General features: G+C 55.3%; 1 protein-coding gene across 7 annotated transcripts in view; it reads right to left on the bottom strand.

Annotated features, from left to right (window-relative positions):
• Positions 1–5,395: 5,395 nt before the first annotated feature.
• Positions 5,396–26,424, bottom strand: part of MAEA (macrophage erythroblast attacher, E3 ubiquitin ligase) — a 92,360-nt gene continuing 71,331 nt past the window's right edge. For 5 of the 7 annotated variants that reach the window (XM_063808570.1, XM_054683681.1, XM_024355950.3 and 2 more), the window contains 6 exons: positions 25,691–25,813; positions 18,781–18,857; positions 13,019–13,127; positions 8,917–9,050; positions 7,269–7,464; positions 5,396–6,457 (listed from right to left, as the gene is read on the bottom strand). In XM_063808570.1, the coding sequence (XP_063664640.1) occupies positions 6,362–6,457; positions 7,269–7,464; positions 8,917–9,050; positions 13,019–13,127; positions 18,781–18,857; positions 25,691–25,813 (735 nt within the window). In that variant the 3' untranslated portion in view covers positions 5,396–6,361. The remainder of the gene's footprint in view (positions 6,458–7,268; positions 7,465–8,916; positions 9,051–13,018; positions 13,128–18,780; positions 18,858–25,690; positions 25,814–26,424) is intronic. The other 2 variants (XM_024355952.2, XM_063808571.1) reach the window with 2 other exon arrangements.

Genomic DNA, 26,424 nt, shown 5'->3' with positions numbered 1-26,424 from the left:
CTGGGATGATAGGCACCCGCCACCACGCCCAGCTCATTTTTGAATTTTTAGTAGAGACGGGGTTTCACCATGTTGGTCAGGCTGGTCTCGAACTCCTGACTTCAGGTGATCCGCCCGCCTCGGCCTCCCAAAGTGCTGGGATTACAGGCGTGAGCCACCGTGCCTGGCCTGCCCTGCATCCTTCTGTTCGCTTGGACCAATTACCTGATTCACTTGGGCTTCTCTCTTCCTCTCACTCCATGCCCATTTGGTTTGCAAATCCTGACAGCCCTACCTTCAGAACACATCCAGATCTGAGCACGTCCCACTGCCTCATTGCCACTGCCAATTCCTGGCCACCCCTGCAGCAGGTCAATGCCGTCACCTTGTCTTTCCCTTGCACCCTGGTACCCCTAGACCATCATGCAGCAACCAGAGGGACCTTTGAAAGTCTAAGGTCGGATCACAGGATTCCTCTACACAAAATCCTCCGACGGCTCCCATCCCAGGGCAAGGCAAAACTTGTCGTGGCCTGTGTTTGCTGCCCCCTGCATCCCACCGGTTGACTTCTCCAGCCTGCTCTTGCTGCCACACGGCCTCTGGGGAGCGGATCCCTCTGCCGGGAATCTTCTGCCAGTATCCAGAGTTCCTTGCCTCCTTCCAGCCACTGCTCATGTCTCACCCTGAGCAAATACTTCTGCACCCTCTCACCTCCCTGGCTCAACACCCCCCATCCGTTTTCTAAACCTGCCGTGCTTGTTCCCAGGGCACTTCTGGCCCTTGTGTCACACAGACTTACTGTCTTACTAGGTGATTCGCTTTTTTCTCTTCACTCCTAAAACATACAGTCCCTGAAAATAGGGACCTTTGCTTTGTTTCATGAAGCCAGACAAAAAGTGGGTGCTCAATATTTGTTGAATGCTGGATAAGATTAGAAAGCCAAGATAAATCATGATGAGAGTTAGACGATATTTTTGTTTGTTTTTGTTTGAGACAGAGTCTTGCTCTGTCGCCCAGGCTGGAGTGCAGTGGTGTGATCTCGGCTCACTGCAACCTCTGCCTCCCAGGTTCAAATGATTCTCGTGTCTCGGCCTCCCAAATAGCTGGGATTACAGGCGCCCACCACCACGCCCAGCTAATTTTTGTATTTTTAGTAGAGACAGGGTTTCACCATATTGGCCAGGCTGGTCTCGAACTCCTGGCCTCAAGTGATCTGCCCACCTCAGCCTCCCAAAGTGTTGGGATTACAGGCATGAGCCACTGCACCAAGCCAAGAATTAGAAGATACTTCTAAAAGATATTTTAAAAGAACCAACGGAAACTTAGAGATGATAAAACCCAAGCAGGATAAACAAAGAAAACCACCCAAGGCACATCTTAAATTGCAGAAAACTAGTGACAAATCTTAGAAGCAGTCAGATTAAACAAGGCGTATGACATACAGGCACAAAGAAGCCAAGGATTTCTTGTCCCCTCCTCCCCCTCCACCCAAAAAAAAAAAAAAAAAAAGCCAGAAGAAAATGGAACGTCTTTAAGATGGTAAAAGAAAAAATACTGTCAATCTAGAACTGTATATGCAGCAATATAGCCTTTAAAAACTGAGGTGATGTAAAAGCATTTTCAGACAAAAGCTGCATGAATTATGACCAGCAGATTTGCAGTCCAGGAACTGTTATAGGATGCTCTTCAGATGAAAGGAAAATGATACCAGAGGCAAACTTTATAAAAGGAATGAAAAGTTCTGTAAATACTTTTTTTTTTTGAGACGGAGTTTCACTCTTGTCACCCAGGCTGGAGTGCAATGGTGCGATCTTGGCTCACTGCAACCTCTGCCCCCGGGTTCAAGCGATTTTCCTGCCTCAGCCTCCCGAGTAGCCGGGATTACAGGCACGTGCCACCACGCCTGGCTAATTTGTGTATTTTTAGTGGAGACAGGGTTTCACCATGTTGGTCAGGCTGGTCTCGAATTCCTGACCTCATGATCTGCCTCCTGGAGGTGGCAATACCTTAGATGCGAGAAGGATCTAAATCTGCAGGAAGACATACCATATTCGTGGGTTGAGGACTCAATATTGTTATAAGTCCTTGTTATGGACTGAATTGTGGCCCCTGCCTACCAAATTCCTATGTCGAAGCCCTAACCTCCAATGTGACTTTATTTGGAGATGAGGCCTTTAAAGAGGGGAACGTTAAATGAGATTCTAGGGATAGAGCCCTCATCTGATAGGACTGATGTCCTCGTAAGATGAAGAGACTTCTGAGATGTGTGTGCACAGGAGGAAGTCCACCACGAGAGGTACACAGTGAGAAGGGGGCCGTCTGCAAGCCGGGAAGAGAGGCCTCACCGGGAGCCAACCCTGCCAGCATCTCCTCTAGAACCGTGAAGAAATAAATGTCCATTGTTTAAACCCGCTAGTCCGTGGTCTTCTGTTACGGCAGCCGAGCAAACTAATACCGTCCCCAAACAGGGATGATAGGTTCACTGCAGTTCCAGTGACAATCCCAGCACACTTTTTACAGTGTTGAGCAGACACTGATGAGTTGATTCTACAACGTGCGTGGAAATGCAACAGACCTAGGACCACCGAGACCACTCTGAAAAAGCAGAACTGGAGGACTCATCATACCCCCTGGTTTCAAGATTTGCCTTAAAACGGCAATAGTTAAGATAATGTGGTGTTAGGACAAGGATAGAACTAAAGGCCAGTCTAACAGAAGGTAGTGTCCAGAAATAAACCCCAACTTAACACAGCCAGGAATTTTTTCTAATGGAGCCAACGTTATTCAACGGGATAAGAAAGGTCTTTTTAACAAATGGTGTTAGAACAATAGAGTAAACATATGGGATGGTGGGGAATCATCCTCAGGCTCTTCCTCACAGAACACACACAAGAGATGTGTTAAAGACTTAAACATAAAAGCCGAAACTGAATCTTCTGGAAGATATATTATTGCAACCCTGGAATAGGCAGACTTTTTTTTTTTAGAACATAGAAAAGCATTAGCCACAAAAGAAAGAATAAATTGAACTGCACTAAAACTTAAAAAATCTGCTGATCAAATGACAGTCAATAAAGTATAAATACACATATCCCTCAAAGGATTTGTATGTGAGGAATCCCTACAAATCAATAAGATAATGCAATTTAAAATGAGCAATAGACAAATATGTAAATTACAATCAGCGCATCAGGAGGTCAAAATCAGACATCAAAGAAAAGCAAGGGAAAATCACACTGTGGCCCCAGTGCACACCCACCTGAATGACTAACCTGACACTACCAAGTGTTGGCAACAATGTGGGGCCACTGGAATCCTCACACTGCTGCTGGAGTGTAAAACACTACCACCAACTTTGGATAAATCTTTGGCAGTTGTGGTACAGTTAAACATAAACACACCATGACTCAGTTCCTTCTACTTCCAGAGAATTACTTCCCAAAGAAATGAAAATAATGTCTGCAAGAAGACTGGCACACAAATGTTCATAAGAGGTTTACTTATTATAGCCCCAAATAGGGAACAACCCAGATGTCTATCAAGAGAATGGATACAGGCTGGGCACAGTGGCTCACACCTGTAACCCCAGCACTTTGGGAGGCTAAGGCAGGCAGATCATGAGGTCAGGAGATTGAGACCATCCTGGCCAACATGGTGAAACCCCGTCTCTACTAAAAATACAAAAATTAGCTGGGTGTGGTGGTGTGCACTTGTAATCCCAGCTACTCGGGAGGCTGAGGCAGGAGAATCGCTTGAACCTGAGAGGCAGAGATTGCTGTGAGCCAAGATTGCGCCACTGCACTCCAGCCTGGTGTACACTGTGGTCTGTGCATACATGGATTACTATCACACCACTCAGCAACACCTAAGGACAGAACTGCTGACATGTGCAACAGGCATGAACCTCACAAGCGTCTGCGGAGTGAAACAAGCCAGACCCACCAGTGTCCACATTCCACCATCTGACACCTATGGAGGCACAGCTCACCTACGGTGACAAAAATTAGAGCAATGATTTTGTGTAGGGGTTGTGGATAACTCAGAAGGTACGAAGGGTCCCTTTCTGGGGCCATGGGGACGTTCCATGCCTGGGCTTCAGTGGTGGTCACATGGAGGTACATTTATTAAGACTCATTGAGTAGCTTTTACTTGTATGTGCATTTTGGTGTATGTAATTTTTACCTCAATTGAGAAAGAGTACAGCGAGATAACACAACCAACAAAACATCTCACATTCAAGACTCCCAGTGCCACTCGCTGGTGTGGATGTGGAGCAGATGGGCAGAAGTGGGTGCAACCCCTTTAGCAAACCGTCAGTGTCTGCTGAGTGGACACGTGGCCCAGCAATGGCAACTCCTCGGCATCTCCCCACAAAAGAATGATGCGTCCAGCAGGGGTCGCCTCCCGGAGTGCTCACGGCGGCTTTACCTGGACACCGCCTGATGTCCACCGGCGGGAGAAGGGCCAGGCTGCTGCGCTTGTTCTGCCTGGAGAGCACAGGCCTGTAACCAGGCAAGACTTTGCCGTGCCAGGGCTGAGCCGCCGAGTAACGCTGAGCCACAGACCCATGCCATGTGGCTCTGTGTTCAAGGAGCTCAGGGCCGGGGTGCGCCACTCTGATGACGACTGACCAGGATATTGACCGGGCAAGGCCAGGGGCTGGGAACAGTCTGTTTGGTGGTTACATGCATGTTACACAGAAATTCGTTATGTGAACTTAGAATGTGTGTGCTCCAGTATGTTCTACTCGAGTTAAAAAGGAAAGAACAGGACGCAAGACAAGGAAAGCCCCTGCACGTGAGGACGGTGGAGGCCGGGGCGGCTGCGTGGCGGTGGGGCCACAGGGTCTGCTTCGGCCAAGGGCTGACCTGGGGACGGGCACTCCAAAGAAGAGCACGTGGGAATGTGGTGGGTTCCAGCTGGGTGCTGTGGAGGGGCCAGGGCAGCCACCATGGGGTAAGAGATGGGCTAAGGGGCACCAGGCTGGCCACAGGAGCTGCGACGGGGCACTGGAGAGAACAGGGGTGGGCGGTGGGGGGAAGGGCCAGTGGCCACAGCCCGCAGGCCTCCTTAGCCCAACCCTAGACTCAGCCCAAGCCGCAGGCCCAGGCTTGCTGGTGGCTGCAGCCTGAGCCCCCACCCCCAACAGACAATGGCCCGCGGGTCCCAGGAACCAGTGTCTGATTCACCCAGCTGCAAGCCGGGGCCTCAAGACGCTGGGGCCATCACGCCTCAGGGCAGCGCCCGAGAGGAGGACTGCGGTCCGGGCAGGAGTGGCCCCCAGCCGGCTTCTCAACTCCCGGTGGCCGTGGTGCCAGAAGCTACGCATATGCCCGCCATGCTGCCCGGGCCCCGGGGAGGAGCAGAACACAACCTCGGTGTTAGAAACGCACGGCAGCCTCGGCTCACACGGAAATGAGAAATAGAAAACCATTTTATTCGCATGGTTTACATTTACAGTTTATTAGCTAGTCAACATCAACATGCAAAAATAAGCACTAACTACAAACCTCTACGATACGGTTCTCTGTCAGCTACGGTGGTTCATTTGTTTTGAAAAGTCATCAGTACTTCTTTCAACTGAACGATTAATTTCTGTAATGGATAGCAATTAGACTCTACAGTTATGGAACCATCCGGCAAGGCCTCTGCAGAAACTTGGTCCCGTGGATTTCCACGTTATACATTCTCGAAGCAGGAAGTAAGGCGGCACACAGAGGGTGTGATATCGAAACGACGCAGCTACGAACACAGCCCCGCGATGTGATATCGAAACTATGCACGTACGAACACAGTCCCGCAGACACGGCCCGCGAGGCAGGCGGGCGTCCTCGAAGCCAGCCCCTGACGGTGGCGGCGCCAGGCGTTTTGGCAGCAGCTCTCGAATGAAGCCATAAGTGTCCCTCGTGGCGCGGCATCGCGGGTCACTGCAGGTCAGTCCAGTGCCGCTGCCACCTTCCCCGGCCGGGCCAGGGCCAACAGGAAGTGGTGAAGGACCAGCCCGTTCTCCAAGTCTCATCGTTCACAGAAGGAAAGAAACTGAAAACACAGGGAAATCACGCACTCCTATATTTTAAACGTTCTAAAGTTTCCCTCGGTGTTTAGGTCAGTCTTTAAAGAAGTTTCCTTCGCAAGTTGAAAGTACTTTTCAGAAGCATCAAATGGTTGACGTGTTACAAAATCCTACCAATCCAAATGTTTTCAAGTACAAACTTATGAAACCTTATTTTCTCTCTTCCTAAGAGTATTTATCGTTGCTCACGGATCTTTGGTCGCAAGAGACAGAAACGCCGCGGCAGGCTGGAGCGTGGGACAGGAGGAAGGCGTGGCCTCCCCGCCCGCTGCAGCCCGTCCCCGAGGCGTGCGCTTCACGACGTGGGGCCTACATGATGTACACCTTCTCGGCTTGTGAGAAGTGGAAGACTTCTTTGGTTCTCGGGCACACGACTTTATCATCTTGACGGATAGAAAGCAGAGACTGAAAAATAAAACCGGGAATGCATTAAGGCAAGCGAATACAACGTACACACGGATTTCCATGGAAAATCCCCACAATGAACCACCAGGGAATGACTCATCCTCTCAGGCAAAGTTCCTTCCCGAAGACACACCTGCCAAAGAAATCCCGGGGCCACCTCGCCTGTCCTTCCCACCCCTTCATCCATTTCGAATGAAGCTAAGGCAGGGTGGGGCGAGAAGACAGCCCTGTCCCAATGGCGACGTGTGCCAGCCTGGCCCCCCTGCCCTGCCCACCCCACACAGCCCTGTCCCGATGGCGACGCGTGCCAGCCTGGCCCCCCTGCCCTGCCCGCCCCACACAGCCCTGTCCCGATGGCGACGCGTGCCAGCCTGGCCCCCCTGCCCTGCCCGCCCCACACAGCCCTGTCCCGATGGCGACGCGTGCCAGCCTGGCCCCCCTGCCCTGCCCGCCCCACACAGCCCTGTCCCGATGGCGACGCGTGCCAGCCTGGCCCCCCTGCCCTGCCCGCCCCACACAGCCCTGTCCCGATGGCGACGCGTGCCAGCCTGGCCCCCCTGCCCTGCCCGTCCCACACAGCCCTGTCCCGATGGCGATGCGTGCCGGCCTGGCCCCCCTGCCCTGCCCATCCCACACAGCCCTATCCCAATGGCGACACGTGCCAGCCTGGCCCCCCTGCCCTGCCCATCCCACACAGCCCTGTCCCGATGGCGATGTGTGCCAGCCTGGCCCCCCTGCCCTGCCCGTCCCACACAGCCCTGTCCCGATGGCAATGCGTGCCAGCCTGGCCCCCCTGCCCTGCCCCCCTCACATTGTAGCCGTAGACGTAGCCGTTGGGCAGCATCATGGGCGGATTGTTCTCGTTCATCACGTCGCCAGAAATCTTGCAGACCAGGCGGGAGTTGGCACAGTGGGCCATGGGCAGGGGCTGCGCCAGCTTGTTCAGGGAGCGGCTGCACACAGGGCAGTCAGGGCTCTTGGAGCTGCCGTCCTCCTTGTAGCACTGTCTGAGCATCGGGTCAAGGAAGGGTTGGGGGCCACCCAGGGCAGCCGGGGTGAGCCCAGCCCCCTGTGGCCACTCTGCCCTGGGCTGCGTGCCCTTCTGGCTATGTGGGCGCCATGCTGACTACACGGGGCTGTCTTTCGAGGCACAGGAAGTGCTGCACTCGACAGCTAAACAGCCCCACTGAGGCCTCGGTGGAGACAAGAAGCCTGCGCCTTCTCACCCCGGCCTCCAGCACCAGGACCACAAGCACAGAGTGGCTCCGTCGCCCGCCGCCCTCTCCCCGGCCACGCAACCTCTCCAGGCAGGACAAGAGCCACCCAGCAGGGACGTTCTGCTGGCACCTAGGAACAGGCAGTGGGCAAGCACGCCAGCCCTCTCGCTCAGAGTTCCACAAAGAGGGGACAAGGGAGGGGGCCTGAGTCTCACTCATACCCCGGCACAGCCAGGTACCAGCGGCAATCACGAAACACTCACTGCCCTCTGGGACTGAGGCAGGTCACATGAAAGACATTCATAGGCGGGGTCAGAGTCAGTTGCAGGAGGACAGTCAGTCACAGGTGGGGACAGAGTCAGTCACAGGTGGGGACAGAGTCAGTCACAGGTGAGGGCAGAGTCAGTCACAGGCAGGGGTAGAGTCAGTAAGAGGCTGAGTTACAGGCAGGACGGAGTCAGTCACAGGTGAGACAGTCACAGGGCAGGGGCAGAGTCAGTCACAGGCCAAGGCAGTCAGTCACAGGCAGGGGCGGAGTCAGTCACAGGCGAGGACAGAGTCACAGGCGGGATGGACTCAGTTGCAGGAAGGGACAGACTCAGTCGCAGGCAGGGGCAGAGTCTGTCACAGGCAGGAAGAAGTCAGTTGCAGGTGGGACAGAGTCAGTCACAGGAAGGAATCAGTCACAAACGGGACAGACTCAGTCACAGGCAGGGCCACAGTGAGTCGCAGGCAGGGACCAAGTCCGTTGCAGGCGGGAGCCGAGTGAGTCACAGGCAGGATGGAGTCAGTCACAGGCAGGGACAGAGTCACAGGCGGGACAGAGTCGGTCACAGGCGGGACAGAGTCAGTCACAGGCGGGACAGAGTCAGTCACAGGCAGGGCAGAGTCAGTCACAGGCAAGGTTCTTGGTAATCACACGGGAAAACTATTCTGAATGGTAATCTCCCGGCTGCCAGAACACATCAAAATCGGGCTTTTAGATCAATGCCCATGGCGGCCTCTGAGATGATGAGAGAGGAAGCGCGCCACTTCCCAGAGTGAAGGCTGCACGACGCATCCGAGGCCCCTCAACACGGCCCCACCCCGACCATCCAGACACCACGCAAGTGCAGCACACGGGAGCTCGGGGCTGTCTGTGGTGGGAGGACAAGAGTGGCAAGGTGCAGGGTCAGCGTGTTAAAATATGACCAAAGACGCCAATCCCAGGCCAAACCGCACTGCGCACGGGAGGTAGGATACGGTGTCTTGATGGCTGAGAGGCCGGCCTGCAGAGTGAGGGTGAACACAGAGTTGTTTCCCAGCTGGTGTAGTCGGTAGTTGTCGTACCGGAACTGCTGGATCAGCATCCGCCACCGTGCAGGGTCCAGAAGGTCCTGGAAGACAGAGAGCAGAGGGTCCTGGGGATGCTCCCAGGGAAGCTCCTGGGACAGCTTAAAAACGTGGACCATGGTGAAGCAGGTGCCATCGGCCCACAGCCATCCCCCAGTGACCCACACACTTTGCACTAAGGGTCAGCACAAAGCATAACTCCCTCAAGTGTTGACTGATACACACAGTGGGATGAGTGCTGACTTAACTCTGATTTCAACATGCTGCGGGATGAGTGCTGACTTAACTCTGATTTCAACATGCTATTGGGCCTGTGCTGACTTAACTCTCTGATTTCAACATGCTGCAGGATGAGTGCTGACTTAACTCCCTGATTTCAACATGCTGCAGGATGAGTGCTGACTTAACTCCCTGATTTCAACACACTGTGAGGCCAGTATGGACTTAACTCTCTGATTTCAACATGCTGTGGGACAAGTGCTGACTTAAGTCTGATTTCAACACACTGTAGATGAGTACTGACTTAACTCTGATTTTAACATGCTGTGGGGTGAGTGCTGACTTAACTGATTTCAACACGCTGTGGGGTGAGTGCTGACTTAACTCTCTGATTTCAACATGCTGCGGGATGAGTGCTGACTTAACTCTGATTTCAACACACTACAGGGTCAGTGCTGACTTAACTCTCTGATTTCAACACACTGCAAGGCCAGTATGGACTTAACTCTCTGATTTCAACATGCTGCGGGATGAGTGCTGACTTAACTCTGATTTCAACACACTACAGGGTCAGTGCTGACTTAACTCTCTGATTTCAACACACTGCGAGGCCAGTATGGACTTAACTCTCTGATTTCAACATGCTGCGGGACAAGTGCTGACTTAACTCTGATTTCAACACACTGTGGGATGAGTGCTGACTTAACTCCGATTTCAACATGCTGTGGGGTGAGTGCTGACTTAACTCTGATTTCAACACACTGTCGGAGGAGTGCTGACTTCTCTGATTTCAAAATACTATAGGGCCAGTTCTGACTTAAGTCTCTGATTTCAACACGCTGTGAGGCCAGTGCTGACTTAACGCTCTGATTTCAACACCTGCAGGACAAGGGCTGACTTAACTCTGATTTCAACACTCTGCGGGATGAGTGCTGGAACTCTCTGATTTCAACATGCTGCAAGGCCAGTGCTGATCTAACTCCCTAATTTCAACATGCTGCGGGATGAGTGCTGACTTAACTCTGATTTCAACACACTGTGGGACAAGTGCTGACTTAACTCCCTGATTTCAACATGCTGCGGGATGAGTGCTGACTTAACTCTGATTTCAACACACTGTGGGACAAGTGCTGACTTAACTCTCTGATTTCAACATGCTGCGGGATGAGTGCTGACTTAACTCTGATTTCAACACTGTGGGACAAGTGCTGACTTAACTCTCTAATTTCAACATGCTGCGGGATGAGTGCTGACTTAACTCTGATTTCAACACACTGCAGGGCAGGTGCTGACTTAACTCTGTGATTTCAACACGCCGTGGGGCTGGTGCTAACTCTGTGGTTTCAACACGCCATGGGGCCAGTGCTGACTTAACTCTGTGATTTCAACACACTGTGGGGCCAGTGCTGACTTAACTCTGATTTCAACATGCCACAGGGCTGGTGCTGACTTAACTCTGCTACACTCACTTGTGAATCAACTTGAATGATCTGGAATGTGTGCATCCTGTGCACTGTGACAAAAAATAGATTCACACAGCTGGAAGGACAGCTCAGTGCAGAGTGCACCTCAGAGCATTAGGTGTAAAAACTCCTACTTCAGAGAAATCATGTATGAAATGGAAAACAACCGGTCCATGTTAGGTTAAAGCATCACAGAACAGAAAATTAAACCTGATGAATGTCTGTCCCTAAATAACCTCAGGTTTAGACTTGAGAGAGAGAGCATGTGTGAGCACAGGAGAGAAAAACCTTCACATCAACCCAGAAAGGCCACTCAGTCTCTAGCTTGGGGGGAGACGGCCACACCTGGAGGGAGGGGAGGTGGTCATCAGGGGACGTCACCCATCAGTCTCTGTAAGCTTCTCAGTCTCAGTTTAGGGTAAACACCACACTTAACTCCAACATTTTTAAAGGCTGTTTTAAATCTCATTTTTGTCTAAAAATCAAAGTCTACAAGGGAGGAAGCCCACAGTCCAGAAGGTCCTCACTGAGAAGGAACAGCTCCTGGCATCCTCAATGCCCAGGACTGGTTGCCTCTGGGCCTCTGGTGGCTTCTGCCATTCTCTGAACAAAATGCTTCCTTCTGTTTCTTGCCTGACCCATGGCAACGGGGCCCATTTTCCTGCCACGAGACACGGTTTTGCCCCCTGAATCTGGCAACAGATGAGCCTTGGGGCTGGCACTGCCTGCCTCCCTCTTTACCACACTGCAGGGCTGCGTCCGGTGAGAGGTGCATGCTCCACCCGGCCTAGGCCCGAAGTCTCAGCCCCCTGTATGGGTCAGCCTTTCCTGCATTTCTAACAAAATCCTCTCCAGAGCAAGTGAGAGAAACAAGGTGCCAACTCACAGTCCGGGAAGCTCAGACCCCACCCCTGAAGATCCTCGTGACCTAATGATGATTTATTATGAGATGCCCCAAACGCCTGAGATCCAGGAGAATTCAGGCTGAGAAAGCTTCCAGCAGCTTTCAGAAGGCAGCGGGTCTGGGACTGCCCAGGGCTTTGCAGTCCCTACAGGGTGGCAGGTGGGGGCTGCCGGGAAACACCCCCGCCTCTGACAGAGACTGGCGCCAGGCTCAGAGAACAAACTGTCAACTCCAGGAGGTTTTATCTGCTTCCCCCTTTTCCAGGAACTGAAACTGTTCCCAGTGTGACGAGCACAGGGGTGGGCACGGGGGTGGGTACAGGGGTGAGCACATGGTGGGCACAGGGGTGAGCACATGGTGGGCACGGGGGTGGATGCAGGGGTGAGCACATGGTGGGCATGGGGTGGGCATGGGGGTGAGCACACGGTAGGCATGGGATGGGTGCAGGGGTGAGCACACGGGCATGGGGGTGGGTGCAGGGGTGGGCACATGGGCACTGGAGTGGGCATGGGGGTGAGCACAGGTGGGCATGGGGGTGGGCATGGGGGTGGGTGCAGAGGTGAGCACGGGCATGGGGGTGGGCAGGGGGGTGAGCACACGGTGGGCATGGGGTGGGTGCAGGGGTAGGCACGGGTGCAGAGTGGAGCCACTCACCCAGGAGCAGCCAGCTGCTGGGTTGGGGCCAGGTCTGAGCACAGGGTGCCTGGTTAGTGATGGCAGAACCCCCAACCCTACCCCAGTGACGGCAGAGAGTCGGAGGCTCCAATATTTACAGATAAAATACAAAGCGTCAGCAAGAGAAAGAACCACGGAAGACGGTGCAGCCTAACTCCTGACTCAGGGGCTGCAGAGAAAGGAGAACCAGGGAAACAGGCAAGGAAGCTGGGCCCCGGCTGAACGCTCCAGGCTGAAAGGCTTCCTGAACCTTTCTCAATTGCTTTTTTTTTTTTGGAGACAAGGTCCTGCTCTGTCACTCCAGCTGGAGTGCAGTGGCACAATCTTGGCTCACTGCAGCCTCAACCTTATGGGCTCAAGTGATCCTCCCACCTCAGCCTCCTGGGTAGCTGGACTATAGGCAGGTGCTAGTATGCCCAGCTAATTTTCAAAAAAATTTTTTTTGTAGAGGTGGGGTCTCACTATGTTCCCCAGGCTGTTCTCAAACCCCTGGGTTCAAGCAGTCCTCCCACCTCAGCCTCCCAAAGTGCTGGGATTCCAGGGGTGAGCCACCACACACAGCCCTGATTCAAATTTCTTATGAGCAAAATGGGAGTCAAACAAGAAAAGCTTGTCTTGGCAGGCTGGACAGGCTGTGTGGCTGGGATGGGGCCCTCACGTCCCGCCCCACGTGTGGAAGCAGCTACAGACCAGAGACACACCCTGGATCCCCACCCCAGCATGACACCGACCCCAGGGACGCACGCCCTACCTTGTACGGGGAGATGTGCGTGTCGGGCGGGAAGGCCAGCATGCCCATGGCCTGGCGCACCTCGTCCAGCTGGCTCCCTTCTGCTTGGCTGAAGTGCTTTCTTGCATGTCTAAAAAACAACATTTTGGCACATTTAAGTTTGCGTTTTAATTTTAACTTTTAGAGACAGGGTTTCACTCTGTCACCCAGGCTGCAGTGCAGTGGCACAGTCACAGCTCACTGTAGCCTCGAACTCCCAGGCTCAGGCGATCTTCCCGAGAAGCTGAGACTGCAGATGTGCAGCACCACACCTAGCTAATGTAAAAAACATCTTGTTAGAGACAGATTCTCGCTGTGTTGCCCAGGCTGGTCTCCAACTCCTGGGCTCAAGCCATCTTCCTGCCCCAGCCTCCCAAAGTGCTGGGATTATAGGCATGAGCCGCTGCACCCGGCCTGCATTTTTAAGTTGAAAAATCTGAGCTAACAGCTTTTATGTCAGAGTCTAGGTACAAAGTAATCGCCTCACTCCAAGCCGACCTGCTGGGTGGGGCTGGGATGGCGGGAGGTGCGGCTCACCAGAGGCTGGAGGAGCAGCTACCAGACACTCCTTCCTCCAGGGGACAGGGCACCCAAGCCACATACACAACCCACGGAAAACACCAGAACTGCAAATGGCACCTGCCCCCGAGGCCTCTCCAAAGCGATTCTGGTTTACAAGGAACCCAAACCCTGAGGATTCCCGCTCGCCCCGGATGCTCGCCCCCACGGACCCCGTGGCCCCCGCGGACCAAGAACGTGTAGTCTTCTCAACTGCAGTCCTTGCTGTTTGGCAGTGACGCCCAGCACAACCTTCCGAAGAACAGCCTCCCTCAGCCCACAGGCTGGACTCCCTGCAGATCCGGCCCAGCCCTCTCAGCCCTGAGCGTGCCACACACCACATGCAGCCACGATCTTTCCTGAGCCAACTCTGCGGGATGCACACAGGCCTACTCCAGGCCAGAACCCCACTCTAGTCTAAGGCTGGGCAACCAAGAAACCAAAGCAGAACATAACAGATCCCTTTCAAGCCGACCAGCGGGCACCTGCTCACCCCCAGGGCCCCCATTCTCATGCCCCCCCCACACACAGGGTCACTGTCCCTCTGGCTGTCCTGAGGGCCTGCACCCCCATGTCCTGACCCTCACACGGGCCCCTGTGCACCCCATGTTCTCAGCCCTCAGGGCCCCTCGGCCAAAGCGACCCCAATGCACAGAACCAGGGGCCTCAAGTCCCATGTGTGAGTCAGCCCTGTGCTGTCCAGAACAAGGCATGTACCAAGGAACACAGGGCTGAGGAGGTGCCAGGCGCTCACGGTGGCCTTGGAGAAGATGCAGTGTCTGGCAGAGACTGGAGTTAGTGTAGGAGGTGGCCCAGCAGCCCCTTGATGGATAGCACAGGGACCACGTGGTGGAAGCACCACCAGGAGAGCCCGGGGCAGCAGGGAGTGGGGGGCGTCCAGGCTTGGGACCCAGCCTGGGGAGTCCACACGGCTGACGCCCCAGGGCCTGTGCAGGGCCTGGGAGTCGGGGGTGAATCCACACGGCCGACCTCGCAGGGTGCGTGTGCAGGGGCTGGGGACGGCCATCCGAGATTCCAGTGCCCATGCATCCCCCTCCTGGAGCGCGTGGGTGGGCGTGGGTCTGAGTCCAGGAGGAGCCCCACCCAACCCCCTCATTCCATCTCTGGAGACAAGTCACCCTTCGTCACACGCCAAGACGTGCACAGAACACGGCCAATGGGCATCTCACCTCCTCCCAGAGCTGCTGAAGAGAGGAAATTTAATCTCTGTGGTTGACATCTACAAGATCTCATTTGCATGACCTGGTTTACGTGTCTTATCTCACCATCAATCAAACCCCAGACAGACATCATCCGCCTAACAAGCTGCCTCACCTCGCACCCCAGGTCCCTGATCCACAAATCCTGACCCCAAGACAGAAACAGAAAACCTAACAGTGGCAGCTGACTCTTTTCAGATCGTTTGATGCCAGCATTCAGCCCCAACACACAGAGAACTGCAGCCGAGATGTGGGGCCCTCAGAGCAGGTCCGGGGAGAACAGCACGGTATGCATCCACAGGACACAGGGGAAACAAAACCGTGACTTTTCTTTAACAAACTAAATGCAGCTAACATAAGAAACACAAAAACATCCATTTTTTTTAAAAAATATAAACACACGGGCCAGGCACAGTGGCTCACGCCTGTAATCCCAGCACTTTGGAAGGCCAAGGTGGGCGGATCACAAGGTCAGGAGTTCGAGACCAGCCTGGCCAACATGGTGAAACCCCATCTCTACTAAAAATACAAAAATTAGCCGGGCGTGGTGGTGGGCGCCTGTAATCCCAGCTACTCAGAGGCTGAGGCAGGACAATCACTTGAACCCGGGAGGCGGAGGTTGCGGTGAGCTGAGATTGTGCCAGGCAACAGAGCAAAACTCAACCTCAAAACACACACACACACACACACACACACACACACACACACGGAGAGAGAAAGAGAGAAACAGAGAGAGAGAGAGAGAGAACACCCAGAAGACAAAATTCCTAAACGGTGCCTGGCCAGGCTGAGGTGTGGGTGTGCGACAGATGGCACGGAGCTGCTCACACAAAGCCCATGAAGTACAGGCCAGGTCCCAGCCGCCTGGGGTCAGGGATTCACTTACTCATTTACTAAAAATTAAAGGCATTAAAAGTTAATCACTAGCAGCTCATACTTTTGCATTTCGCAAAAACCCACAAATGCCCCAGGCAGGGCGGAGCTGCAGCCACCCCAGCCAACGAGGCCCCCTGCCCGGCCCAGCACGCTGGCTCCACAGACAGCAGGACTCACCTCGCCTGCCCCAGTGGACCCAGAGGCTAGGCTGCTGGCCTCAAGCCCTGTAGATGGTGCCCGACGCTCCAGCGCCATGTGGACCGTGAGTTCAGAGGTGCACGGGAAGCTCCTGCGGGCTGGGACCCTGGCAGCAGGTGAGAGGGCCCTGCCTGGAGCCCTCAGGAGACACGTGGCCAGGCTTCTCCGCCTTCCCTCTTGTCCAGCCTCAGCGATACACACCACCCTCTGGGCTCCCAGCCAGACACCCGCACTCCCTCACCCCACAAACGTCCTGCCGATGCCCCATCTGCCACCCCAGCCCAGCTCCCGTGTGCCTTGTGGGTGGCTCCAGGGCCACGCTGAGCTGAGGCCGGACTTCCCTGACCAGGCCCTGGCATCTGGAGAACCACTCCCAAGACGGCCCCAGCAGAGGATGTAGCTCACACTGCGCCTGCCCCCGAGACACTGGGGTGTTGTTTGCCATGCCTGCCCGGCTGGCTGATGAGACTTCGAGGCAGCACGTGTCTGCTTGGGGGAGGAAGGACACGCACTTCCTGGGACCTGCCTGCTCCCCTGCAACAGACGAGGCCGCAGAGGGCACAGCTCTGAGCTCGGCTCAGACATTATGAGGTGGAGGCCCCGCGAGTCTCTAGGGCAGATTCTACCCAGAGCAGGGGAAACAAGGCAAAGAGACCCTACACGGAGTGGGGGTAACACAGGCAAATAGACCCTACGCAGAGTGGGGGGAACACAGGCAAAGAGACCCTACGCGGAGCGGGGGTAACACAGGCAAATAGACCCTACCCAGAGCGGGGGGAACACAGGCAAAGAGACCCTACGCGGAGCGGGGGGAACAAGGCAAAGAGACCCTACGCGGAGTGGGGGGAACACAGGCAAAGAGACCCTACGCAGAGTGGGGGGAACACAGGCAAAGAGACCCTACGCGGAGCGGGGGGAACACAGGCAAATAGACCCTACGCGGAGCGGGGGGAACACAGGCAAATAGACCCTACCCAGAGCGGGGGGAACACAGGCAAAGAGACCCTACGCAGAGTAGGGGTAACACAGGCAAAGAGACCCTACGCGGAGCGGGGGTAACACAGGCAAAGAGACCCTACGCAGAGTAGGGGTAACACAGGCAAAGAGACCCTACGCGGAGCGGGGGTAACACAGGCAAAGAGACCCTGCGCGGAGCGGGGGGAACACAGGCAAAGAGACCCTACGCGGAGCGGGGGTAACACAGGCAAAGAGACCCTACACGGAGCGGGGGTAACACAGGCAAAGAGACCCTACACGGAGCGGGGGGAACACAGGCAAAGAGACCCTACGCGGAGTAGGGGTAACACAGGTAAACAGACCCTACGCGGAGTGGGGGTAACACAGGTAAACAGACCCTACACGGAGCCGGGGTAACACAGGCAAATAGACCCTATGCGGAGTGGGGGTAACAGGTCAATAGACCCTATGCGGAACCAGCTGCCACCTAGATGAAGACACCTGTGACGGAGGGACTCCGGGATGGACACGTTTTGTTTTCAGACTCCAGGGCTGACAGTTGCCGGGGCCCTCAAGGAGACGGAGGCTGACTCGGGATGGAAGCAGACTGCCGCCGGACAGAGGCCAGCGACACAGGCACCGAGGCCACACTGAGGCCAGAGCAGAGCGGGAGCCCCTCCTCTTGACAGGGGGCCCCTGGCCGTGTCCCCGCAACGCTCACACGCCACTCTCCACTGGCCTGGGTCCCGAGATCCCCGCTTTAGCCCTCTCAGGCACAGAAGGGACCTCGTTGCAGGCCTGGCTCCCTCGTGCGTGAAGACGAGGCCTGACCTGCCACCATGCGCCCATGTTGGCATCAGGAGCCGGAGCAGGACCCCGGGCCTCTCCAGGGTCCACGCAAGGGCAGGGACTTGCCGTGGTTCTGCCGTGCATCTTGGGGACCACCCTCAGCACCTCATCGCGAGACGCCCACTTCTCCAAATGGGCCCTCTGTGGAACACTCGGCCACCTGGCCCACTGCAGGTGGATATGGAGTCGCGGACGGGTTTCTGTGGGCATGGACAGGCGCCCCCCTCCTGGCAAACACACCTGCTGGGCACTCGCCCGGGAGCTGAGGGCCAGCCAGGCCCACACACCCCACACAGCAACTCAAGCGTCACCGCAAGGCTTGGCCGCTCAGGAACCTCCATGAAAGTGAGTGAGACGACCTAGCACTCAAGGAGCAGCCCTGCCCCGAGACGGGGTGGGCACGAACTGGCCGACACTGCCCAGGCCAGGGCCCACTGCTGCCTGACGATGCCCACTCTGGGGAGCCAGCGGGAAGCCAGCGGACAGCCTCTCTTACTTTGCAGACGCCGTGCACCCCAACTGGGCTGAGCCACAGTGACAGCCAGCATCCCCTTCTCAGGCCTGACCACCAGGGCGCCGCTGGCCTCAGCTCACTGCACACCGCCCTTGGGTCGGAGACAGGCCGGAGAACCCAGAAGTGCCCTCATCACACGCTGTCAACACTCCCCGATGACGTGAGGGACATTCCCAAGCTCAGGACGCTTGGAGCTACCTGAGGACCACACGTCAGAGACACTCCCAGCTACTGAGGCTGGCGGCACTTTCCAGCGTAGAAAGGGGGTGCCGGGAGCCTGATCCACGTGTTTTACGTGGACGGTCGGGACCTCAAAGCTGGTTCCCCTGGCAGCCACGGGGGTCTGGATGCCCACCTGGGGCCACACCTTGGTGGGGGCCCTGCCAGGCTCCAGGCCTCACTCCCCAAGTCCCATTCAGGAAGAGTGGGAGAAGCAGCCACCTGAGCGGGCAGGGGTCAGACTCAAGACCCAGGGGACGTCCCAGGACCCAGACCACGACAGGGAGGGCTGGCAGGGGCCGCAGCCGAACATCCTGCCCTCCCTCGAGGAGACGCACGTCCGCAATGCCTACCTCACAGCGTCCAGTCTCTTATTCTGCCGGATGAGTTCAATGAACTCCTGGATTCTGAGGCTGAACTCCAGGCAGCTCTGAGGGCAAAGACAAGACGAGGGCTTAGACAGCACATCCCACAGAGCCCAGGTGCCCGGGTGCCGCACCCGCATGTCCACCAGCAGACCCCACAACCAAAGCTCTGAACCCCTCTCTCACAGGCACGGGGAAGGCAGGGCTGAGGCTGAAGTTGCCACTTTAACCTGCAGCAGACTTTCCAGGGAACACTGGGTTCTGAATGTGAGTCCCGCCCCTGCTCCTGCAGCTGCGGTGGGGCGTGCAGCCGCCCAGCATTTCAACCCGAAGGCCGGGACGCTCAGGGCGCTTCCAGGAGCACAGCTGGGAGGGCAGAGCAGCAGGTGCAGCTGCTGGAGCAAAGGCACCAACCCCTCTGCAAGGACAAAGCAGCTTCCTGGGTCCCGCCCTGAGGCCACTGCTTCCTCTACACTCCCACCGGGCCTCTGGACCCAACTATCCCGAATGTAGACTGGGTGCTGGCTTGAACCCGGGGCTGTTCTGGGAGAACGTGGGCAAGTCCTGTCCCGAGGCGCTGATGCCCCGGGCGGGGAGGAGACAGGGACCACATGTGGGGCTGCTGGCTGGTGCCTCACAGAACAATGAGGCAGAGAAGCAAGCTTGGAGCAGGCAGGACCCAGGTCGGTAGGGCGGGGAGGAGACAGGGACCACATGTGGGGTTGCTGGCTGGTGCCTCACAGGGGCATGAGGCAGAGAAGCAAGCTTGGAGCAGGCAGGACCCAGGTCGGTAGGGCGGGGAGGAGACAGGGACCACATGTGGGGTTGCTGGCTGGTGCCTCACAGGGGCATGAGGCAGAGAAGCAAGCTTGGAGCAGGCAGGACCCAGGTCGGTAGGGCGGGGAGCGCCTGCACCGAGGTTATGGATGGGGGACCGCACAGACACCTGGCGAGAACATGGCGGGCAGAAGCCAGGGCCGGTGCCGAGGCCCCAGGCGGGTGGCACATGGAACGGAGGCCTGGCCCAGGGGACACTGAGGTCCTAGGTGGCTGTGAGGCCAAGTGGCGGCTCGCGTGAAGGGAGGGCGCTTCCAGGATGTGTAGAAGACGGAGAGAGGCCGAGTTGGGGCTGCTGGCTGAAGGCACTATGCCTGAGGCGGGGGCCGGGGGGGAAGCTCCTGCAGGACCAAGTCACACATGTGTCTGCCTATGAGCCTCTCACGTGCACCCAAGGGAAGCCCAACCCTCACTCTGAAATCTCAGAAACCTCAGTCCAACGTGGGCCGAGACTTGTGGCTGGGGTGGGGGCAACGGCAACATTGACCGCAGTCATCCAAGATGAGACGCGGATTCTACGGAAGTGACATGTCCGTCTAAACCGTAAGATCTTCCGTGTGGTTTCAGGACATTCTCAGGGCTTCACCCTGGAAACAGGATATAGGCGTGGGCACCACGGAGCGAGTCTTGGGCTGGGGCCACGTGTCACTCTGGGTTCACATGGCCTGGCTCTCAGGACGGCATGAACAGAAACTCCACGTGGCAGATGAATCCATCCCGGACCACTGCATTTAAGTTGAAGCTCATCACTTCCACTTCCCAGAGCTTTTCCCACTGAGCTTTCTGAGGTGCCACCTGTGCTCCAGCCCACCCCACCTGCCAGCCTTGCTGCCCCGACGCACAGAGCACCCACAGCAGTGGCTCCGCATGGGTGTGGGGAGGACTGGGCTGCCCAGACCCCCCGGGGGCCACCTGCCTTCCAGGGGCTCAGAGGGGCTCAGGTCCCTGCCCTGCTGCCTCTGCCCTGTACCCTCAGCCCCTCATCACCCTGTGTCCCAAGACAGACGGGTCAACAGGCTGGACGCAGAACTCACAGGCTTGCTCCAAGCTGGGGCAAGAGGACTGTCTCTGACCCCAGCAGTGGCACAGGCTCTGGGTGGGGAGTGCCAGGCTTGGTACAAATCAGCCGAGAGGCACAAAGTCATCCCAGGGTCCCAAGTCCCCACCCCACTAATCAGCAGGCAGACTTCGGTCAGCACTCCGCTCCCTTCAGAGCCAGCCTGGCAGGAGAGGAAGGGAAGGGCCAGCGGGAAGAGACAGAGGCTCCCCACCAGGGCCCCACCTGCCTCCCAGGGGCTGCCTGATGGCTGCCGTGTCTAGAGCAGGCGAGTGCCGGGGCTCTGTCTAAAGGCAGGACGCAGCTGCCGAGGGGGTGCTCTAGAAGAGCAGGACTCTGGGCCCACTCTAGGTTACCGCTTCACACAACAGACACCTCAAACCTGCTTTTCAATAACACCTTTTGCTCTAATAGGTTACTTTCAATTGGTCCACTAATATGTAAGTGTGTCTATGTCGTGAAACTTAGGTATTCAGACCCAAATCTAAAACACCGAGTCTACACTGTCCCAAACGGCGTGGAGCGCCAACAAGGCTGTGCCCGCCCTGCGACAGGCGCCCACACTGATGGTTCCGTGTGGCTTTCGCACAGACGTGCAGCAAACAACTCACTGCTTCAGGGGCCTTCAGGGCCACTCACCCACCCATGCCTGTGAAATCCATCTCTCAGCCAGGTCAAACTTGGGTCTCAAGTTTCTTTTCCCATCTAGGTTCTCACAGCTGGTCCCAGGGACCCGTTAGAGCACAGTCTGGCTCCTCCTTGCCTCCCCACACACCCCCTGGCATGCGTGCACATGTGAGCAGACTGCACAGACAGCCGTGTACCCCAACTGGCTCGGCCGCATCTCGTACCGGGCATGTTTTCGTGTCATTTGGAGTCTTCAGGGCGCATTTCTGGACAGCATCTAAATATGGATTCAGGCCCCGTCCAGTCTCGACTTCATCCAACACCAGGCACACTCATCCAATCTCAACTCATCCAACACCAGGCACGCTCATCCAATCTCAACTCACCCAACACCAGGCACGCTCATCCAATCTCAACTCATCCAACACCAGGCACGCTCATCCAATCTCAACTCATCCAACACCAGGCACGCTCATCCAATCTCCACTCATCCAACACCAGGCACGCTCATCCAATCTCAACTCATCCAACACCAGGCACGCTCAACCACCAGGCATCCAATCTCAAATCATCCAACACCAATCTCAACTTTATCCAACACCAGACACACTCATCCACCAGGCATCCAATCTCAACTCATCCAACACCAGACACACTCATCCACCAGGCATCCAATCTCAACTCATCCAACACCAGGCACACTCATCCAATCTCAACTCATCCAACACCAGGCACGCTCATCCAACCTCAACTCATCCAACACCAGGCACGCTCATCCAACCTCAACTCATCCAACACCAGGCACGCTCATCCAATCTCAACTCATCCAACACCAGGCACGCTCATCCAATCTCAACTCATCCAACACCAGGCACGCTCATCCACCAGGCATCCAATCTCAAATCATCCAACACCAATCTCAACTTTATCCAACACCAGACACACTCATCCACCAGGCATCCAATCTCAACTCATCCAACACCAGACACACTCATCCACCAGGCATCCAATCTCAACTCATCCAACACCAGGCACGCTCATCCAATCTCAACTCATCCAACACCAGGCACGCTCATCCAATCTCAACTCATCCAACACCAGACACACTCATCCACCAGGCATCCAATCTCAACTCATCCAACACCAGACACTCTCATCTACCAGGCATCCAATCTCAACTCATCCAACACCAGACACACTCATCCACCAGGCATCCAATCTCAACTCATCCAACACTAGACACTCTCATCTACCAGGCATCCAATCTCAACTCATCCAACGCCAGGCACACTCATTGACCAGGCATCCAATCTCAACTTCATCCAACACCAGACATACTCATCCACCAGGCATCCAATCTCAACTTCATCCAATACCAGGCACACTCATCCACCAGGCATCCAATCTCAACTCCATCCAACACCAGACACACTCATCCACCAGGCATCCAATCTCAACTCATCCAACACCAGACACACTCATCCACCAGGCATCCAATCTCAACTCATCCAACACCAGGCACGCTCATCCAATCTCAACTCATCCAACACCAGGCACGCTCATCCAATCTCAACTCATCCAACACCAGACACACTCATCCACCAGGCATCCAATCTCAACTCATCCAACACTAGACACTCTCATCTACCAGGCATCCAATCTCAACTCATCCAACACCAGACACACTCATCCACCAGGCATCCAATCTCAACTCATCCAACACTAGACACTCTCATCTACCAGGCATCCAATCTCAACTCATCCAACGCCAGGCACACTCATTGACCAGGCATCCAATCTCAACTTCATCCAACACCAGACATACTCATCCACCAGGCATCCAATCTCAACTTCATCCAATACCAGGCACACTCATCCACCAGGCATCCAATCTCAACTCCATCCAACACCAGACACACTCATCCACCAGGCATCCAATCTCAACTCATCCAACACCAGACACACTCATCCACCAGGCATCCAATCTCAACTCATCCAACACCAGGCACGCTCATCCAACCTCAACTCATCCAACACCAGGCACGCTCATCCAATCTCAACTCATCCAACACCAGGCACGCTCATCCAATCTCCACTCATCCAACACCAGGCACGCTCATCCAATCTCAACTCATCCAACACCAGGCACGCTCATCCAATCTCAACTCATCCAACACCAGGCACGCTCATCCAATCTCAACTCATCCAACACCAATCTCAACTTTATCCAACACCAGACACACTCATCCACCAGGCATCCAATCTCAACTTCATCCAACACCAGACACACTCATCCACCAGGCATCCAATCTCAACTCATCCAACACCAGGCACGCTCATCCAATCTCAACTCATCCAACACCAGGCACGCTCATCCAACCTCAACTCATCCAACACCAGGGACGCTCATCCAATCTCAACTCATCCAACACCAGGCACGCTCATCCACCAAGCATCCAATCTCAACTTTATCCAACACCAGGCACGGTCATCCACCAGGCATCCAATCTCAACTTCATCCAACACCAGACACACTCATCCACCAGGCATCCAATCTCAACTCATCCAACACCAGACACGCTCATCCACCAGGCATCCAATCTCAACTCATCCAACACCAGACACACTCATCCACCACCAGACACACTCATCCACCAGGCATCCAATCTCAACTCATCCAACGCCAGGCACACTCATTGACCAGGCATCCAATCTCAACTTCATCCAACACCAGACATACTCATCCACCAGGCATCCAATCTCAACTTCATCCAATACCAGGCACACTCATCCACCAGGCATCCAATCTCAACTCCATCCCACACCAGACACACTCATCCACCAGGCATCCAATCTCAACTTCATCCAACACCAAGCACGCTCATCCAATCTCAACTCATCCAACACGAGGCACGCTCACCCAATCTCAACTCATCCAACACCAGGCACGCTCATCCACCAGGCATCCAATCTCAACTTCATCCAACACCAGGCACACTCGTCCCCCAGGCATGCATTCAGGGCCCCAAGTCCTGGCCCTGCCTGTCCCCACAGCAGCTTCAGACAGGTCGTGTGCTCATGGCAAGCCCCCAACACCCTCCAGCAACACTGTCTGGCAGGTAATTAGGGCTTGCAGGAATATCCTGGCAGCACCAAGAATCTATCTTCCCTCTGACATCCACAGGAAACAGCCCTGGCGGAGTTCCCACTGTGAGGTGTGTGCCGGCTCTCTGGGAGGGAGTGTGGGGCTGGCACTGTGTGGTGGGGCCGCAGGTTACATACCAATTCTGGCTTTCCTTTTAGGGTTTCCATACCAAGGTCCAAACTTTCTTTAGGGGAGCCATTAGCCGCTCTACTTTTTCGTCCCGTCTTTGCTTCGTGCTTGTTTTGGCGGCCCTGAGTGGCAGTGTGTCACTCCTGGCTGGTAACTGCGTGCACCCTGCCAAACTCAGCCAGGGTGAGGTTAAAGCAGCGCTCAGTTTAGAAAACAGAAAAGTTTTGCTAATGGAGGCAGAAGTGTTAACATAAGTTAAAACATTTCTGCAAGCCCCGAGGGTGACAATGCCTTTTAATAAGCAGGTTTAAATTTTGTCCTTTAGGAGTCCATTTCTTAAGCTTCTTTTGGTCTCTAGAAAAGTCGGTACTTGGCCGGGCACAGTGGCTCACGCCTGTAATCCCAGCACTTTGGGAGGTTGAGGCAGGTGGATCACAAGGTCAGGAGATCAAGACCATCCTGGCCAACGTGGTGAAATCCCATGTCTACTAAAAATACAAAAATTAGCTGGGCATGGTGGCGCATGCCTATAATCCCAGCTACTCAGGAGGCCAAGGCAAGAGAATCGCTTGAACACCGGAGGCAAGTGAGCCAAGATCGTGCCACTGCACTCCACCCTGGCGACAAAGCGAGACTCTGTCTCAAAAAAAAAAAAAAAAAAGAAAAAGTGGGTATTAACAATATCACAGCCCAGAGCTCTGCAGCCTCGCAGATGGAGAATGACTTCCCAACCAGCTTTTCTGTGTCTATGACTGAGTGCAGGGAGCCCACGGAGTACCCCCATGGAGCAGGACTGACCTGTCTCCAGGCTCTAAGCCCAGCAGCCCCAACACGCTGTGTGCACATGGTCAGCCTCCTGTAACCCACCCCTTCTGAGCCTCATGCCAGCTGTACACAAACTGTAATGCCAAATGAGGTGCACTTTTCCAGATTTTAGCCTAAAAGTGTAACACAGCCACCAAAAAAACTCCCAAACCCAACCCACACCTTACAAACCAAAACCAAACTACTGTGAACCACCAGGCAAGGGGGTGCTGGCTCCAGGGCAGGTGGCGCAGCCTCGGCCCCGACCCACTCCCACCCCAACCTGGGAGTCCATGCACCTTCATCTTCCGGAGCCGGGACTTGTTGTCATGGCACCAGGCCAGGCAGGTGGCCGTCTCACGCCTCTCCAGGGACTCCTCCACCTCTTTGGCCGTCAGGAACATCTCAATATTCACTAGGTCCTTAGAGGAAGGAAGCAGCACCTGATCAGAATGTGCTGGCTCAAGGCCCCCATGCCACCCTCCCACACCCCAGCCTCCATGAGGCAGGCCCAGCACCAGCCACCACTCGAGATGCATCTCCAGTCCACACTGTGGGTCTGCACTCGTGGACTACTCAGGGCCGCTCTGAGATCCTAGGAACAGAACAGCCCCCAAGGACCAAAAGGTCGGACGCTCACAGAGACAGCAGCCATAGCCGGGCAAGGGAGCCAGGCTGGCCCCACCTGTCCATGGAGAGGAGCTGCTGAGACACACATGCAGGCAGGGCCAGGCCACATGCCAGGCGGCCCTGTCTCCACTCCCCACAGCCCCCCAGCACATCTACAGGCCCTCCCTGGGCAGCCCCCTCATTTCAAAATCAACAGTAAGCAAATAATAACATGCTAAATAATACATAAACACATTATGGCTAATATCGCGGTACTTACAACCAATGATTTATATGAAAGCAAAGAAAACAAAAAACAAAAACAAAAAAAAACAGAGTAACCCAGGCTTAGCATCAAGTCTCCGCTAGTGGCCGGGCACAGGGGGTGGGTGCTCAGTGCCTAGCAGTGGAACCCATGGTCTCT

This window comes from Pan troglodytes, chromosome 3 (assembly GCF_028858775.2).
Source record: "Pan troglodytes isolate AG18354 chromosome 3, NHGRI_mPanTro3-v2.0_pri, whole genome shotgun sequence".
NCBI classification, from domain to species: Eukaryota; Metazoa; Chordata; class Mammalia; order Primates; family Hominidae; genus Pan; species Pan troglodytes.
This window is presented reverse-complemented; position numbering and strand designations above follow the sequence as displayed.